The sequence below is a fragment of the Sabethes cyaneus genome, chromosome 2 (genome assembly GCF_943734655.1).
Source record: "Sabethes cyaneus chromosome 2, idSabCyanKW18_F2, whole genome shotgun sequence".
Lineage (NCBI taxonomy): Eukaryota > Metazoa > Arthropoda > Insecta > Diptera > Culicidae > Sabethes > Sabethes cyaneus.
Window position 1 is genome coordinate 167,266,618 of NC_071354.1, and position 19,706 is coordinate 167,286,323.

General features: G+C 41.7%; 1 protein-coding gene across 1 annotated transcript in view; it reads right to left on the bottom strand.

Annotated features, from left to right (window-relative positions):
* LOC128738108 (filamin-C) overlaps positions 1 to 19,706 on the bottom strand; it is a 133,734-nt gene that overhangs the window by 58,342 nt on the left and 55,686 nt on the right. The window contains exon 7 of the mRNA XM_053832963.1: positions 19,480 to 19,647. Coding sequence (XP_053688938.1) covers positions 19,480 to 19,647 — 168 coding nt within the window. The remainder of the gene's footprint in view (positions 1 to 19,479; positions 19,648 to 19,706) is intronic.

Genomic DNA, 19,706 nt, shown 5'->3' on the forward strand with positions numbered 1-19,706 from the left:
TACTTAAAAAGTATACATAAAAATCAATTCTGCTCAATAACTCCGCATGCAATTAATTTATTGCTGTCAACTGTTCTCCAAAGTTATTCAGTATGATAAACTACACATTTTTTGAAGACTGTTTTTACCTTTGAGTTAGTTTTAATCGCTTTAATTAGGTTATCTACGTGTATGGGAGTGATTTGGGCAAAATGGACTATTCTTGCATTTCGCGCAGTTTAGAATGGATGGAATTTTATTCTTCTGATGTTTTGACAAAATTTGGAAGCTATTTGAGTTCGTTTCACGGGCGGCAAATAAGTTTTTATACTATTTAATTAGCTTTTAACATGATTTTTGGGTAAAATAGGGCAAAATGGACCACTTCCCGAAGTCTGCGCAGGATGAAACCATCACCAATCGATTTCCTGCATTTTTTTACATAAGAATAGGTATCTTGTAAGATTCCAAACCAGCGGCTTCTAATTCTTGGGATTACGAGCTCGTTTTTGCCCATTGTGCGTCTGTACCTTGCGCACCTGTAGGCATGAAATAGACCCTAACCTAACCTGGTTCACAGACTCGTATTCAGCAACTCTTATCCCTACCTCCTCGTGGTACCAACCGGGATACGAGTAACCTTGGTGGGATTGGTTTCCCGACGCCTGTGAAAGCCAAGGTCATATGCTGACAGGGACAACACACACGAACTGGCTACAACTTTCAAGTGATGGGCGAGATGCGGAAACGAGTGATTGGGTGGCGGCACCGCTATCACCTAAGAAGTACGAATGACGCGTAGTTGGAGTGTGAATACCAGCGCTGTCCAAAACGCGATATCAAATCGTCATTGAGAATTTCAGTGCTCAGTTCGACCAGGAGGAGGACCACAAACCGGTGATTGAAGGGCTCAACGCACCCCTACTAGCACAGTTGTTACAATCCAGTTGTGGCAACCGATTTACGACTAATTTTAGTCATAAATAAGTTTCTGCAACAATAAGTGTGAAAAATGTGCTACTTGGGACACCAGTTAACTATTCAAATGGGCCCATGACTTATCGACTTTACCCCCTCCAAGAACATGGCCGTAGGTAGTACCTTTACCCAGCACAGAATCCTACACAAGTACACCTGGAGGTCACCAAATCAGACAGAATCACAGATTGACCACGTTTTGATCGACGGTCGGTACTTCTCATACATTATCGACCACAGATCCTATCGAAGCGCTAATGTTGACTTGGACCACTATCTAGTGATGGTTAAAAACTCCCAAAACTCTCCGTTGTAAACAACATTCGGTACTGTTACAGCCTCAGTTAAATCTCGCGCGGTTGAAGCAACCAGACATTGCCGCAAACTAGGCGCATTAACTAGAAGCTGCGCTGCCGGAAGAGGACAAGCTGGACGAAGCCCCTCACGAGGACTTGGAACACCATCGAAACGGCCATCAGCAGTGTAGCGGAGAGCACTATCGAGCATGTAGCATGGAATCAGCGGAACGATTAGTTTGACGATGAATGTAGGAGGGTGATGGATAAGGAGAAAGCTGCGCGGGCGGCCAAGATGCGCAGTGCCACACGACAGAACGTGGAAAGACACAAGCAGAAAAAGAGGCAGTGAAACAAAATCTTCCGGGAGGAAAAGCGCTACCTACAAGAGCAGGAATATGCAGAGTTGAAGTGGATGCACCGTTCTCAGGAAACACGGAAGTGAACCAGAAACTGAATAGATCCCGGAAATGCTTTGTGCCGCGACCCAAAATATGTCGGGATGAGAATGGCAGTATTCTGACGGACGATCGTGCGGTGACCGATAGGTGGAAGCAGCACTTCGACGAATACCTGAATGGCGTCCAAACGGAGAACCATGGTGGCGGGGAAAGCGATTTCGACGGTGCAATAAACGGGGAAGAGATGCCAGCCCAGCGATAGGCGAAGTTAAGGAGGCCATCATGCAGCTAAAGAACAACAAGTCAGCTGAGAAAGCTGGCCGTTTGTATGCACCGGCATCGGCGACAAGGTGGACTGTGAGAACTATGCTGCCTACAAAGTGCTGTCCCAAATCATTTTCCGATTGCGAACAGATTTGGGGGAACTCAGCAAGCCGGATTCGTTGAAGGTCGGTCTACAACGGATTAAATATTTACACTGCGGCAGATCCTACAAAAGGGCCGTGAATACAGAGTTCCCACGCACCATTTATTCATTGACTTCAAAGCCGCATATGATACTATCGACCGGAAAGAGCTATGGAAAATCATGGACGAGTACAGCTTCCCCAGGAAGCTCATCAAACTGATTAAATCTACGATTGATGGTACAGTGTTCGAATTTAGGGTGGATTGTCAAGTTCATTCGAATCACACAGAGGGCTTCGTCAAGGTGATGGTCTCTCTTGCCTGCTGTTCAAAATAGCGCTACAAGATGTCATGAATCGAGTGGATAACAAAACGCGAGGCACGATCTCCAACAAATCTAGTCAATTCGTCTGCCTTGCTGATGACATGGATATTATTGACAGAACATCTGTGGCGATGGCTGAACAGTACACCAGACTAAAGCGCGAAGCTGAAAAGATTGGGTTAAACGTCTAAAACAAAGTACATGCCGGCCAGCGGAATCGAAGTCGACCAACGTCGCTTGGGCAGTAGTATATTGACCGACGGCGATGAGTTCGAGGTAGTCGACGAATTTGTTTATCTTAGTTCACTGGTAACGGCGGACAATGATACCAGCCGTGAGATTCGGAGGCGTATGATCAGCGAAATTTGTGCTTACTATGGACTTCACAAGCAATTGCGGTCGAGCAGACTAATTCCCCGTACAAAGTGTACCTTGTACAAGACGCTCAGTAAACCGGTTGTTCTCTACGGGCATGAAACATGAACAATACTCGGGGAGGACCTGCGAGTGCTCGTTTCGTTTAAGTTTTCGAACGACGAGTGCTAAGAACGATCTTCGGCGGCGTACAGGAGAACGGAGTATGGAGGCAGAGGATGAACTATGAATTCGCACAGCTCTATGGCGAACCCAGTATCCAGAAGGTGGCTAAAGCTGGACGGATACGATGGGCAGGGCATGTTGCAAGAATACCGGACAACTACCCTGCAAAGATGGTGTTCGCCTCAAATCCGGTAGGAACAAGACGACCAGGAGCGCAGCGAGCAAGATGGTTAGACCAGGTGGAACGAGATCTGGCGGAGAGTAATCGGTATCCAAGGAATTGAAGAGCGGTGGCCCACAACCGAGTTATATGGAGAAACCTTGTTCAGCAGGCTTTGTCTTAGAACGGCAAGTCACTTAACTAGCTAACATCAAATTGAAAAAAAACGTTGTAAAAAATTACCCATTGAGTACTTTCTCTTGAAAATTTGGATAGAAGTAGTTTAGAGTGTATTGTTTACCTTGTATTTTTATCGCTATCAGTATTTCGAAAATTACAAAAAAGCGTTACCCGAAAAGCAACGTTGTGAATTGATTTTGCGCATGCACCTGGAAAATCCTCAACTCATAACGTAACTTCGAAACTCTGCGCATCGAACGAAAGGAGAAATGCGGTCAGAATGGCTGTTCTATTACTGATCAATTCTTCGGTCAGGGATGTGGCCAAAAGGTGGAATCTGTCCAAGTCTTTCGTTCAGAGAGCCAAGGACCGTGAGAGATTGTATTCGTATAAAGTGCAAAGGCTCCAAATTGTGACGAACGGCAAAATATGGTGAGAAAGTCACGGGCCCAGAAGCTGTACACCCAGATGCTGACGAAGCCTCATGGTCTCATCTTGGATGATGAGGCTTACGTAAAAGCGAACTTTCGGCAGCTTCCGGGACTACTGTTCTTCACCGCCCAACACATGTTTGATGTTCCGGAGGAAGTAAGGTAACAGAAACTTTCAAAGTATGTCAAGAAATACATGGTTTAGCAAGCGATCTGCTCATCTGGCAAACGGGCTGCGCCGTTCGAGACTACCGGTACTGCAAACGGGAAGATCTACCTCAAGGAGTGTCAAAAAAAGCGTTTGATTCATCTGTGGAAACAACACGAGGGCCCAATGATCTTTTGGCCGGATCTAACATCGTGCCACTATTGATAAGATGCCTTAGAGTGGTACGAAGCCAACGGGTTCAGTTTCGTCCCCCCCCCTCAATACTGGGTTATTATGAAGCAGGCACTACGGAAGCGTCCCAAGGAGGTTAAATCTAAGGAAGACATGACTAAAAAGTGGGTTTCCGTACAGAAGCAGCTGCAGGCAGATGTTGTACACCCAGCCAGCACCAACTCGTATATCAATGTACGAAAATTATCGTAAATATCTCTTAACAAACTCGGATCCGTAAATAAAGCCTAACAAAGTGTGCACAAGTTGATATTCTATCGTTTATAATGCTAGTAACTGACAAACAAACGATTTTCAGCACAAAGTCGTATAGCTGTATGAAACTTGTCGCGCTTAATCGGATCTAATCGTATTAAAATATGTACCTATAAAAGTGCATCGCTCAAGATTATTCCTCAGTGCGTATATTGCCTCCAAAATAGTACGGATAAGCGGTTTTTCCGCGTCGAATACGATTTTGTTTGATACATATCAGTACGTAACTCTTATTTGCACTCTAATTATACATATGAAAATGCTGACTGAACTGAACCTTATGAGTGGAGTTAAGCGTAAGGTCCAGATCTTCCATCTGGAACTATCTGTTTTTTTACAGATGGTTCAAAAATGGGGGCCTGCACAGGCTCCGGAGTCTACGGACCCGACATCAGGAAAACTATCTCATTAGGAAAGTGGCCCACCGTTTTTCAAGCAGAAGTATATGCCATATACATCTGTGCGACAATATGCTTGAAACGAAAGTACAGGCATGCGAAAATCGGTATCTTCACGGACAGCCAAGCAGCACTACTGGCTCTCAAGTCCGCCAAATGCGTGTCCAAATTAGTTTGGGAGTGCAGCACAGCATTGAGGGAACTCTCCCGCCAAAACAAAGTTTTATTACTTTGGATGCCCGGTCACTGCGGAATCGAGGGCAATGAATTTGCTGACAACCTGGCAAGACAAGGATCAGCTCAGCAATTTATTGGTCCTGAACCGTTTCTGGGCACCTCCACATCCGCCGTAAAAGGCGAATTGATGACATGGGAAAAGCTAGAAACAGTATCCCGTTGGAATCAAATACAGGGTTGTAGACAAGCTAAACAGTTTATCTACCCAAACCCTGCAGTAGCTAAAAAACTACTCCATTTAACTCGTAGTGAACTACGCACGATCACGGGACTCCTAACAGGACACAGCCCCGCTCTTTATCATTTAAAGAATATCGGCAAGGTATCATCTGACACCTGCCGCTTTTGTAACTCTGAACCTGAAAGTTCAGCGCATCTACTCTGCTATTGCGGAGCTCTTGCATTATCAAGGCACAACTTCTTAGGAAGTTTCCTTCTTACTCCATATCAGATATGGAGCCTAAATCCCAAAACGGTCATTGGCTTTATAAACCATGTAGTACCGAATCGGGCACAGGATTACAACTATTCCGCTCAACTCCATCAATGGGTATGAGCGATCCGTAAACTGTGTACAGCAATCGGGGCCTGCTACAAAAGACGATCATTAAGACTGTCGCAGTGGCCTTTTAACCCAATGCCCTTCTGGCATACAAAAAAAAAAGCGTAAGGTGCGAGCATATGATGATGATGTTGAAGGTGAATTTTGTTGTCTGAACCCTTTAATAATGACAAATGTTTTCAAAGTACGCTTATAGTACTCTTAAACGATTCCTACTTTCCATGAATATTATTTCCTAACTTGGTTTGTGTGTTACTTATGATGCAATCAATCAGCAGCAATCATATATCATATTTCCTTAGAAATAAGGAGTACAAGCTAATAATTGCTGGAATTATACGTGGTCTATTATTTGGAAATGGTCCATTACCGGTTAACAACCGATTAACCCTATGCAGTTGCAATAAAGGCACACACAACGTGGCTTCGCAAAACAAAGATGAAACAATAAATGGTTTTATAGTGCTTTTCGAATGGCAATAGTCAGACCAGGCAGATTTGTTGCAGTTATTGTGAAGAGCTTAAAAGATTTATTTATTAACGAACACTTTTTTATGGCAGCTCAAATTGATATTACAGCATTTTTTCTCAACTCTGAAACAACGAGATATTTTATCAAAGTGTACTATGAGCTGCAAAAACCAACTTATTATCGATGTATTTTTATGTTTTAGTATACACTAGTATTGGGCATTTGCTTTTTATTTATGCAACAGCGGTTTGCAAAATCTGCAATAAATTTGATGCCGCATCAATTTTGAATGGCTTCTATCCAAATTTGCAAAATTTGAACTTTGTTCCGCATTGATATAAATTTTCAAATGAACAAAGCAGACAGCAGACAGATGTAATAACTTTTTAAGCACAATAAACTTTATGTAACAGTTGCGCTTTGAGGACAGGATAAAAATCTTCATATACTTCAGTCAGAGTCTTCCATAAAACTTGAATAAAATGTGCACTCTAAAGATACTTCAAAGACTGTTGTTACAACACTGTAGTCGTCAAAATGAGTTATAATATTTGCTGTTGAGATCTTCTTTAAAATGAAAATATAACCAAAGATGCATATTATGCTCTTGGCAGGATCGTCGGCAGTTGCGTTAGCTTCGAGGTACGACGCTGGTCTCACAAGCCTGTTGGTGTATGTTCTAATCACGGTTGAGCGGTGCTGCTAGAATCAATAAAATCGTTGCACTAGCGCCATAATTATCATGTTGCCATCAATTGGCTACGAAGGCTGTCGATAAAGAAGGGTCAAGTCTAAAAGACCTTTACACTGAAGGCTTTGCTTTATCGTCTTTACTGGAGCATGTCTCAATCATCTACAGCACTGCAATAACCCACAATTACAAAGTCGTAAGTCAGGAATTCGCTTTGTACGACAATTATGGAGGTGTCCAGAAGGTTCGGAGCCAATAAACAGGTGAGCTGATCCTTCTTTTCCGAGGCTGTCCGCAAGCTCATTAACCTTGATTCCACACTGTCCAGGCACTTAGAGTAATAAATTTGGTTCAGTCGGGAAAGTTTCCTTAATGTTATGCTGCACTTCCGAACTACTTTGGCTGCACAATTCGTGGACTTTCAAGGCAGTAGTGCAGCCTGGCTACCCGTAAAGATACTGATTTGTTATATATTTTAGTGTAGATGTATATTGCATTTACCTACAATCTTTAAGACTTGAAGGCGGCGTGCGATTTAGTCAAACTAAATAAGCTGTGGCAGATAATACTTCTAAATGAAACTAGGGAAGCTGATACGTACTATCGCTTTCGTGACGTTCGATGGACTGAAGCAAGAGGAACCTAGAACCTACTATTCAACGTTGCGAACGAGCTATTGAACATTTGGAAAATATCAAGCATTGTCGTATGGTAGCCTTACTGGTAGTTTTACGTCAACCATGCGTTTGTGCCCCTAAGCATAGATAATAGATAATTTTTATTTTATTTATTGTTATTTTTGATTCCGCATCGTTCCAAAACTTGCGGAAAAACAATTGTACTCACGCGGAACCGCCGATTGGCTAACATAAAAAAACAATGTTTGCTAATGTTTGGAAACCACACCCTGCGAGGTTTTGATCTTCACGTGCGGGAAAGTAAACACGATACATAGCTGCTACCTCCCTGACATCCGCAATAACAACAACGAGTGTCGTTCCAGCTGAACACCTTCCTCAACCGAATGAGCTAAGCGATTTCCCCGCAGTAGTGAGTGTAAATCAATTCATTCATACTGTGTTCAAAACTTACGCTTGAATTAAAATCCTTTCTCCCGGTTGCCGAATCGCTAAACCGCTGCTTTTCTGCTATTGCTTTCCAGCCGCAAGCTCGACGTTCCCGCTACCACCGCCGGAGGCCACCGCTGAGCTGCTAAACTCTTGCAGGCTCGTTTTAGAGAAAACCCACACACAACACTAATCGGCTCGTTTTCTCGCTCGATTCACACACAAAATATTCATATGGAATTTTCGCTGTTTCTTCGCTTAGGCACATGCAAATTAACAGAGCTAACTACAAACCATTCACCAAACAAAAAACACACAGAAAAGCAAGAAAAATCATTAGTGAAAACTAGCTGCAGAGATATACCGCCACCATGTAAGCAAATAGCTAAAGCACAATTCTAAGCACGCCCAGCGAAGAAGTTTCCCTGCCCATCAGAAGGAAAAACTCAAACGTGTCACATAATCCGCGATCAGTGAACGCCGCACCCCGACACGGATTATTCCGCGAGAGACGTTTTCGGCGACCGAGACGACGACGGTCTTCCACGGGAAAAAATATTTTCAAGATGGCTACCAATACACGCACGCTCGGAGTGGCCACAAAACAATTCCCGTCCCGTTTTGGCCTTGCAGCCCGCTATATCCAAGGTTCGATCAGCACTTTGATTCGCCTACTCTTTTCCGCCAAGACGCGACAACATGCAATTGCAAACGCACACCGAAAAAACGAAACTTAACGCTACAACAACGTACGGACGGCGGACGGAAACCGGGAGTCAGCGGAAATATGCGGCCATAAAAACACCAACTTGGATAAAATCTTCTTCTTCGGCTTGCTGATCTCTCTATCTCTCCGCAACGCACACTTGCAAATCACAAAACCCCGCAGATTATCACCGTAAGACGGAGCTTTCCGCGAAGCACGTCCAAATCAAACCACGAGCAAACTCAGACTGATTCACCTTTCGCCAGGTAAGTTGAGACGCGATCGCTCGATCGAGTGGGCTACTTTTCGCTCACCTCTGCTCGCAGCTACATTCGTTAAGACGTTTGTTTTTGTTTTCTTTCTTTGCGGGAGAGCCTACCAGCCAGCACCAGGTAAGCTTTTCGTAAAGTTTATAGCGTAGTTTGTTTAGGGATCGCTTCGCTTGTTTTGCCTCTCTTCGCATTCAAAGTTAACTATCACAGGTAGGCATAGTGAACAGGTGGCATGAATGAATCTGGTGTGTATTTCGAATGAGAAACTATGCTGTGTCTTGTTGTTCGAATGAACATTTCGAAGCTACCTGAAAGGAGAATAGTTCCCAAAATAGGCAAATCCAATTGGCTTCTGATAATTGCAAACAAACAAACAAGCTTCATAAAAGAGTAGTTATATATTTTTAGAATCTCAGGTTTTAATTTTCATTCAGAAATATTAATGTCTGGTACGTGCGCCAGAGGGTCAGGCAGTTTTCAAACAATTTGATTTGTTAGCATGATCATGTGTTAGATAATGTGACATTTCTTAAATTTGCTAAGAAAAAATAACCAACGACACGGTTTTGTAAAGCGACAAAATAGCAAAGCCATGGGTGTATACCGTCTTTAGACATTACCCTTCTTTATCGACAGACTTCGCAGCCAGCTGTTAGAGTACAAGAAAACTACGGGGCAAGTGCAACGATTTTACTGACTATCTAGCAAGCACCGCCTAACCGAGATTCGAACATACGACGGCGAAAAAACAGGGCTTTTAAATTAAGTGACAAAAAAGACCCGACATTACTAATTTGCAGTAGCAATGTAGTTTGTGTCAATTGCCTAACTTTTTCACGTACAGCGTACTCAAAAAATCCTGAAGCGGAATCCCAAACGGATCTGGTCGTTTGTAAACGGTAAACGGAAAGAGCGAGGGCTTTCCTCGATAATACCGCATGGGACAAATACTTTCCGGAATGATACCAAAAGGAATACTGGGGATGCGGAATATTTGTTTTTTTTTTTTGGAATAGATGTTGCAACTGCAATTAAGATGCTAAAATCATCATTGCAACCGATACCAGATGGTATATCATCAATCATCCTCAAGAACAGTGCAGAAACATTATTTGCAACCTGTCGCTGAGTCTGCCATCATTCTCAGATGCCTGGAAGGAATCGTTTTTGATTCCTATTTTCAAGAAAAACGATCGCACGGCTTTGGAAAACTACCGAAAATTACGAGAATCGAAGCTACTCTCGTAAATAAGCTTCTATTTCAGGAAGTAAAGCGCCATATCTCCTGTGACTAGCATGGATTTTCCTAGAACGGTCGACTGCCACAAATCTCACAAAGTTCACATCATTCTGCATCCAGAACACGGAAAACGGCACTCAAATAGATACTATTTACATAGACCTGGAGGTCGCCCGTTTCACTCTGTTGCCCATGATTTGCTTTTGGCCAAATTAAAACGGAGGAGTGCGGTGCGGACCTTTGTACACTGGCTGAGGTCATATCTGGTTAACCGACGTCTTTCTGTGAGATTGCGCAGCGCTCGTTCAAATCAATTTTGTAATCGATCTAGTGTCCGGCAAGGGAGCAATCGTGGACCTTTGTTATTTTCACCATTCTTCAATGATATACGCGCTGTGTTAACTCGAGGATGCCGACTTCTGTATGCGGATGATTAGCATCTTCCTCAGTGGAAAGTCGCGATTGATTGTCGTGAGCTCCAAAGGCTTCTCAACAACATCGTCGACTGGTGCAAAACGAACGAGCTCCTCATCAGTATGCGTAAATCAGTCATCTCTTTCAACCGCAAAAAAGTTCGCTTCAATGGATCTACACTATCGATGGTGAGTCACTGGATAGAGTCTCCGTTATCAAAGACCTCGATCAAAGACACCTGGACGACCAGCACTCGTTTCGTGAGTATTACTCGTAGTGCTTGTAGTATAGTGAATGCCAATAAAAACTTGGGATTCATCTTTCGTGTCACCAAGGAATTTCGGGATCCATATTGCCAGCGCGCTCTTTACAATACTACTACTTTACTACGAACTTTTACCAGCAGAGAGCCGTGGTGGCTCATGTCATATTGAGAATTTCTCTCCATTATACTCAAGCTTGGGCAGCTGGTCACCAATTCGTTGCACTTCTCCACACACGCAAGTCAGCTTTAACTTGGATGAGCCATTTAGCACGTTGGAGCCCTCTATTGCTGGTGCCGTTGGGTAGTGCCTACGCTACTCTCCGCTTTCCGTTTGTACTTCGCCAAAAGTAGTTTGCAACACCTTTCGTTCAAATACGGGAAGTGCACGTATGTTTTCAATAAACAAAGTTAATGACTCAAGTCTGTAGAGGTACCAGTCTGATTGACATTTCGTACATCATGCTGTGGTGTATGTATATCGAAACGTTATATGGAGGGAAAAATAGGCTCGACGCGTCGTTGGATCTCCTTACTCGTATTGTTCTCGGCGGTGACCAGAGAACCCAAATATATGAACTCATAAACCACTTCCAGTTCCTTGCCGTCAATAGTCACTGTCCATGGTGGACAAACGTTGTTTTCGACGTTTTTGACGGATTGATTTGTAACCCAATCCTTCCAGTCTAGCCTTTTAGTCTGGCGTAGATTGCCTTCGCCTTCCCAGGGTGTCTAGTAATGATGTCGAGGTCATCTGCGAAGGTTAGGAGTTTGCTACTTTTGCTGAAGATCGTTCCTCTCAATTCGATGCCTGCACGCCGGATCACACCTTTAATACCGATGTTGTATAACATACAAGACGGTCCGTTCCCTTGCCGCAACCCTCTACACAATTCCATGGGTTAGAGATCGCTCATAAAACTCGCACGTAACACATCACTCGTTCCAGGACAGCTTCATTCACCCGCGTCAATTTGTGTGGAAAAATGTTCTCGTGCGTTAGCTACCATAGCACTACTCTAAATTGAGAGAGTGCGAAATTAATCAACACCATTAAGAAGGTTTCTCTGCTAAATGCATGGGAATCAATGTATATCACCAATGCAGTGAAACCTCTTATGAATGGTGATGATCCACCAATAATTTACCCTCTCTTTAAACTGGCAAAAAAGTGAGATCGAGATAAACCAGATAAACAATACGTAATCAGTAGGACATCTGCATCGTCCTGATGATAGGTATAGAATGCTTGAAACCGGTCGACGATGAGGTAAAAATGATTTTCTGTTGATATTATTTTTATCTTTAAATTTTGTAAGAGTGATACGTGTTTGTGTCTTGTCCATCAATATTTGTATTGTGGTGCTCTTACGGTGGCATGGAAGCTAGAAAAAGTGTCTACCGTAGCTCTTCGCGCTTGACTGTATCGTATGCTGCCCTAAAATTCACGAAAATATGATACGTAGGCACGTTGTTTGGATCTGTAAATACGTCTAAAACAAAGTACATGCCGGCCAGCGGAAACGAGGCCAACTGATACCAATTGCGATCGAGCAGACCAAGCCCCCGTACAAAGCGTACCTTGTACAAGACAATGCTCGAGGAAGACCTGCGAGTGCTCGGAGTTTTCGAAAGACGAGTGCCAAGAACAATCTTTGACGGCGTACAGGAGAATGGAGTATGGAGGCGGAGGATGAACCATGAATTCGCACAGCTCTATGGCGGACCCAGTATCCAAAAGGTGGCTAAAGCTGGACGGATGAAATGAGCAGGGCAAGAATGCCGGGAAACTACCCTGCAAAGATGGCGTTTGTCTCAAATCCGATAGGAATAATACGAGTGAGCAAGATGGATAGAGCAAGTTAAGCGAGATCTGGCGAAGAGTACTCGGTGTCCGAAGAATTGGAGAGCGGTAACTCACGACCGAGTTTTGTGGAGAATCCTTGTTCAACAGGCTTTGTCTTAGGACGGCAAACCGCTTAGATAAGTAAATAGGCACGTTGTATTCCCGACATTTCTGCAATATCTGTCAGAGCGTAAAAATTTGATCTGTAGTAGCACGGGCCCCCATAAACCCTACGAATACTCTTGCTATTGGGGATAAAACTTACGCGTCTCATTAGCTCGGAATAGTTGCTCCAAATCTTCGCGGTCTCTGTCCTCCTTCTGGTCTCTGGTGCTTTTTTCTCCTCAGGATCGTGGTCAACTCATTCCGAACTTGTCGATATTTGACCAAGTTCGCCCTTGTAGCAATGCTAAGATAGTTCTTCCAAGCTCTGTTTTTCCCTCTCCACCGCATTTTGGCATTCCCCATCAAACCAATCTTTTCGTGCGCTCGAGGTGCGACCTCACCTACCCAAGCAGTACGATTTGTTGCATTAAGTGTTTGCGGCAACTGTAACTACAACATTCAAATACGACAAAAGTTCGCCTTCGTTACCTTGATTGAACTGTTATGTGACTAAAAAATGCAACCAATTGTTACACAGATGTTTCATGAAACATCAATGCACGTTATCTGAATACAAGCTCCTATTATTGTTTAATAACGGAAAACAAATTTGTTCTCTGATCTCCAAGATGAAAAGTATTTATATTGATTATAATGAAAAAAGGACCGTTTGTTTTTTGTTTCAAATCTTTGGTTGGCTTTCGGTCACGGATTACGTGCGAAAATATTTATTTTCCGTTTACAGTCGACGTTTCGAGGGATATCCCCTCATCTTCAGGACAGAACATATATAAATATTTGACAAAAGAAATATTTATATACGTTCTGTTCTGAAGATGAGGGGATATCCCTCGACACGTCGACGTAAACGACGTCGTCGTAAAAAGTTTTTACATTGGTTTACATTGAAAAAACGAGTTTTTGGGCCTATTATAAGCTAATCTTATTGATTTGCTTATTATTGATTCTTGAGGCAGTATACGTTAGTGAAGTCCTTAGCGTTGCGGAAGACGAATTCCAAAGTTCTGGATGTCTGGGCCGTATTATGGGAAACATGCCAGCTGATTGTCCAAAATAACACCAAACTCCTTCACCTGGTCATCACGTTGGATTTCGTTACCACATAACTGGTAGTTACAATGACAGGCTCACGCATACGGGCGAAAGAAATAATGGAGCATTTTCCAGGGTTGACGTGCATGTAGTTCAAGTTGCATCAATTTATGAAGGTGTCAAGCTCTCGTTAAAGACAAATTGCATCAACCATGAAGCGTATCTCCAAGTGATTCAAAACGTCGAAGACGATTTATCGACGTTTATCGACGAAAGATAAACGAGCATCATTAAATATGCGGTTGATGTCATTGAAGTACAACATGGTCCCAAATGTACTGGGATCCCAGAAGAGGTCGGAAAAACATTTGATTAAAAATCTAAGGCTGCCACAATAAATCTACGACCTACGAACTGAACCACCGCAACACACTTCCGCTGATACCGAGTCTTTTCAATATAGCAAAATCAATCCAGCAATTCTTTCCGCGTGTTCACGGTAAAACCAAAGGAATTTGCGGAAAGAAAACGTGCGATGTATTAGGGAAATGTCAAAAATGCTGTTTAAATATTACGAACACGTCCGCCATTATGGCTCCTAAAAAGCTGGATAGCATGATTGATTTTGCGAAACGCATCAGACAAATCAGTATAGATGACTTCCGATTCAGCGCGATCTACTCAGCTTTCCGCAAAATATAATGTTAGATATGGAAGATTTGTAGTGGCAGCCTGCGATTAATCCATGTTGGTATTATTTACAAATAATTTAAATAACTTGGAAATGGCGCACAATGATGAGATTCTTCGGTAGTTGTTGACATCTTTCCGGTCCCCTTTTTTTGAGAACGGGAAACATATGGGCCGTTTTACATGCAAGCGGGAATACCTCGCTTGAGATGAATAGACCAAACAAGAACCGATGGTGGATTAATTGGTCTTCAATGCGCATTTTAAAAACACAGACGGAATACTATCCCGAACACAGTCTCCGGTCATTAGCGGAACATTGCAAGCAGCCTAGGTATCTTGGTTGCCCGTCGTCTCAAGTTTATCAGCAAAGAGTTGGCTGAAACAAATTTTCCATTGAGGGTCAAAGTTGAACAGTCTGAACCATTACCGCGGCTAAATTGCTAGAGTAGGCTAGAGATCATAGGGCAACTGCTGTAGTGGTCAGACATGGTACAGTAAGTGCGTAGAGAATTATACGGAGGATGCCAGCAACAAAAATGCTGAAAAGGGTATCTATTGTGGGGAAATTCCGCATGAGCCTTCGTAATACTTGTGTAAAAACACACAGAAGCAAAGTCAAGCATTCTATGAACAAGTGATCCTAGAACTTACTCCTAAAACATAATCCTATCTCAATAATTTAATTTAATTAGGCCATTACAAATATTTTATAAAGTTTTTGTCCTTCCGGTGTTCGGCCACAGAAGGGGAGGGGGGGGCGAAAAAAAAACAAAGTAAATTTTTTAATCGAGCAAAAAAAAACATGGATTTTAAGAATTTTTATTTAAGGTTTAAACGTGAAAACCGAATCTATTCTTGCTTATAATATATACGTTATTATTTTCTATGCAAAAAATACGAAAAAAAGACAAAAACGAAGGAAAATTTTTTTGGACGATTTTCGGAAATTCCATTGTTCGAATTTCCTTTTCTGTTTCGTGCTAGAAGCGTTAATTCAACTCGGAGACTCATTTTTCGAGTTTTTCAGACTGTAAAGCCCACAGACAATTGATTTTATAAAAAGAAATTTGACTCATATCCTACAAATTATTTTTTCCCCCCGATTTTTCAAGCCAATTTCCAAGGGGGGGGGGGGGTGACAAAAACTTTAAATAGGATTTGCAATGGCCTTATGAGGTCGTATTAACTGATGAGTCTGATAATGAGGGTTCACTTGTGGGACCTTCTTTTGCCAAAGTAGAGAGGTCTAGGAAGAGAAAAAGTCTTTCTTTCCCTAAGCATTCCAGTAATGACTAAAGTCATCCGCAAGTTAAATGATTAATATTAAGAAACCTAAATAAATTCGAAGCTAACTTCTTTAGGCTTTGCAAATTTGAATTTCTAAAAGAAGTTTCTAGCAATTCTTCGTATTCAAGTGTTTCAGTTTTTATTTCCATAATCCAGACAGATTCTGAGCTACTGAAGTTTGCCGATATTATTGACTGAATTTCTGAAACATTCCACAACGTTGAACATCATTGACACGGTCGCCATGTAACGTTATTACTTTAATCTGTGAAATGGAGTGGTTGTCATCGGTTTAGTAATCAAACTTGCATAGTAGCAGTGGCACTGAATGAATGAGGTTTATTCATGAAAACTGTTACTGTCGTCCTACTGGAGATTCCTGGAGTCATAATATTTACCCGACCCCCAATTAACGATCGGTACATAACGAAGTTAAAATTGCGGAGAAGGCTAAGAGGAACAATTAGAGCAATGCAACTGATGTGCACAGAAAAGTGCTTGAATTGCGTCGTTCACACGCTTTAGGTGGCGACGAAATATGACACCAAGCTTTTGGGTTATTAGTTTTTTGTTGTTAAGGGACAGCAATTGATCATTTATGATGAGACTGGTAAAATATGATTCTTGGAAAGAACCAGCGTGGTCTTTTTCGAGTGGTTACTTTATTTTATTGAAATGCAATGGCATGTGGTATACGCATGTCACACCCCTCAAAAGTTTTCCATGGGTATTTATACCAGTAATTAGAACAAGTTGACAGAAATAATCGTATCCTTCGATAACTATTCCAACGCTGCAGATATAAAATTTAATCAACAATCAATTTGTTGTTTTTTTAAATAAATTCATTCGGCACAGGGTCTTGATGAGCACTGCTATAATTGCAAACGTTTGAAAATAAAAAATTATTTTAACTAAAACTATATAAAACTACACACAGCTATCGTATCTGCGGAGAGTCGTCTTATGAAAACTTTTATGGAGATGCCAAAATTGAACAAGTCGTAAACAGCGTAGAACTGAGTTGCCATATAACTTATCGGATTAAACTGACCGTAGGTAACCCTCCGTGCGTTAAGATGAGGGAAGTTTCTCGTTGAAAAGTTCGCTTCGGAGTGTAAAGTGTAAGGTGTAGTGTTCAGGTATTCCAGGACATACGGACAGTCGATTTGCCCGATCAACAGCTTTGAAATTTGAGCTTTTCGAGGGATTTGAGTCCGAACAAGTTGCACTATGTATCATATAGAAAGCACATTACAGCGAACGAAAGCAAAATGGATCCCAGAGCTCATTAGCAATTTTGAAGATGAATACGAGTTTTCAGTGAGTGCTTTTGAAACAGTAGCTTCGAAGTACCATGCTGGTTTCACAAGCTAGTTGTCGTATGCTCCGTATGCGTCGTATAGCCCCGTAATTGTCCTGTACTCTAATAGGCGGCTGCGAAGTCTGTCGATAAAGAAGAGTCAAGTCTTTGAAAGACGTTTAAGCCCTAGGCACTGCTTTTTACGAGTTGTCTATTAGCCTTTGCGATGATCTCTTCAAAGTGCAAACATATGGTGAACTCACAGTCGAGATTCACTACTAGATCACGAATATGATAAACCCGTGGAGATGCACGACTTAAAATAAAATTATTGAAAGTAATCAGGTACAGTTTACGGTGAAACGAGATGATTATTGCATTTGGAGATACTGATTGTTAATAAATTATCCCTACACCATGCCTTAAATAGGCCAACTAGCTGCTGCAGTCTCAAACAGTGAAGTGTGGTGTTTATGGATAGGTATATCTCCACATCGTTCATGTAAAACAGGTGGTATAGAGCAGCATTGAGCACTCGTTGGTGAATAGTGTGAAAAGCAAAGCACCTAAGTTGCTTCCTTGAGGAACGCTGGTTAGATTTCAAAACAGCTTCGATTTTTCCGGACCGATCTTGACAAATAAACTACGGCCCGTAAAGTTTCTCCATCCGATTTCAACAATATTCAGTGGTCGACACAATCGAAGCCGGCTTTCAAGCCTGCATAGGCATCACATCTACTTGCATAGCTTCTACCTTGTTTTTTAACAGAACGAAATAAATGCCCGGACGAACATCATTACTTAAATTGATTATTTCAACTTTCAACTTGAAATGCGATAAATTTTGTGATACTTGACTAACTTAGGGCCTAGAAGTAGAAGTGTGTTCGAATCCGATTATAATTGGTTCGGGTTAGAATTGGATTGGTTTGGAATTTTTTATTTGGCGTCGCTTCAATGACCCTTCCTTATCTAATTTTACGCTCTTTTACTTTCAGATCTTGCCACCCCTGAAGTATAAACATCTTTGTTTCATTACTTTCCTCTACCGTCCTCTCTGTTGAATGTAAAAACTACCGTTTTAAAAAATTAAAAAAAAAATTAAATGCCTAACCTCATAACAAAGGTCAAGACAAAACACGATGAATTGATGAATGATGAATTGTATTTATTAACAACATGGGCTATCAACGTTAATTTCACAATCGGTAAATTCGCCAAAAAGTGAATATATGATTGTTTTGATACTTTTTGATCAGTTAGTTTAAGCATTTACAATCCTAATGAAGATTATTAGCTATGTTTTTACGGTTTTTATTAGAATGGTTCATAAACAAAGCGATTAGGTGGAATACATTCAACAGATTGAAAGTCCATATCTTCCTAGCAGACCAGTACATTAATTTCAACCGAAATGATTGATGGTGTGATTTCATATATATATAAAGGGCAGGAAAATATATGACAAAAAATATAGTAGTGAATGGCAATTGAATTTTACGTTATATATCGAAGGTATCGTGATAATTTATTAATAATAATAAGCACGCTTCATTAGTAATTCGATGCAAGTACACATATTAATAAATATATTAACCCCTTCTCTCTTGTTTACTTTATGGTATTTCCAATGATACAGCTATAAACATAAACATTCTTAAATTGTTATTAAATGATACACGCGATTATGTATAGCCTTATAATGATTTGTTGGCCATTAGTTTAGCCGATTATTTTAGATTAAAAATACTTATAAGCTCTTAATATATGTACAGTGTTTCATGCGATTGAGCACTCTTATTAGATTTCCCACAATGAAAAACAATTGGCTGTGAATGATACGCAGTTCTCTTGTCCAACGTCTGCCAATAAATCAAGCGATGCAATCAATCATCATTACACGAATCACAAACAAACAGGGTAAAATACATTTCTGCGCCCAGAAAGGTAATTACCTCTGCATATATTAGGCATTTGCCCAAGCTCGGATTCTTTCGTTCAGCGTTGATAATTGCCGCAGCAATTTCGCAACTATTTTGCAGCTATTATCTGGAATAACCGCAGAATGTAATTGTCATCCATGCCACATTCCACTTAGACTGCATCGATTGTTAGGGGCAAACGTAAGACAAGAACCAACCATGTAATTAATTCGATTCGAATTCATTTCGTTGAACGATTCTCCCACTAAGCCGTAAATTGTTCAGCGACGAACCTGATATTCACATGTAATAATCCGGATTTAAACAGGGGCAATGGGACGCTGCACCAATGAAGAATGCTGGGTTATAGAAACGAAACGGACCTGAGATCAAAATGTTAATCGTTCTTCCGTGTCTTCCTTCTTATGCTACTGCAATATGACCACAAAGTAAAGCAGCTCCGCTTCTTAAAATAATCCGACAAATTGGAAGCCGAGGGCCTTGAATGAATTATGCTTTTTATATCCAACCTTTAACGACCCACCTTTTCGGATACGACTAGTTGAGAAAAGCCAACTCCATACGAAGGAACTTACCTGGCACCGTTTCCTCGTTGAACGTTATCTGCACCGTATGGACACCGGATTCGTGCGGTGTGAAGCTCGCAATGAAACGTTGATTACCCAAAGCGCGAACTGCCGAAGTGACGCGTCCGCCATTGACAAGAATCTCTAGATTTCCGGAACCGGCTTGTGAGCCGTCGACTAAAAGCAAAGCAAACAACGCTGTTTAAGGCACCAACATAGCAACGCATTTCTACTTA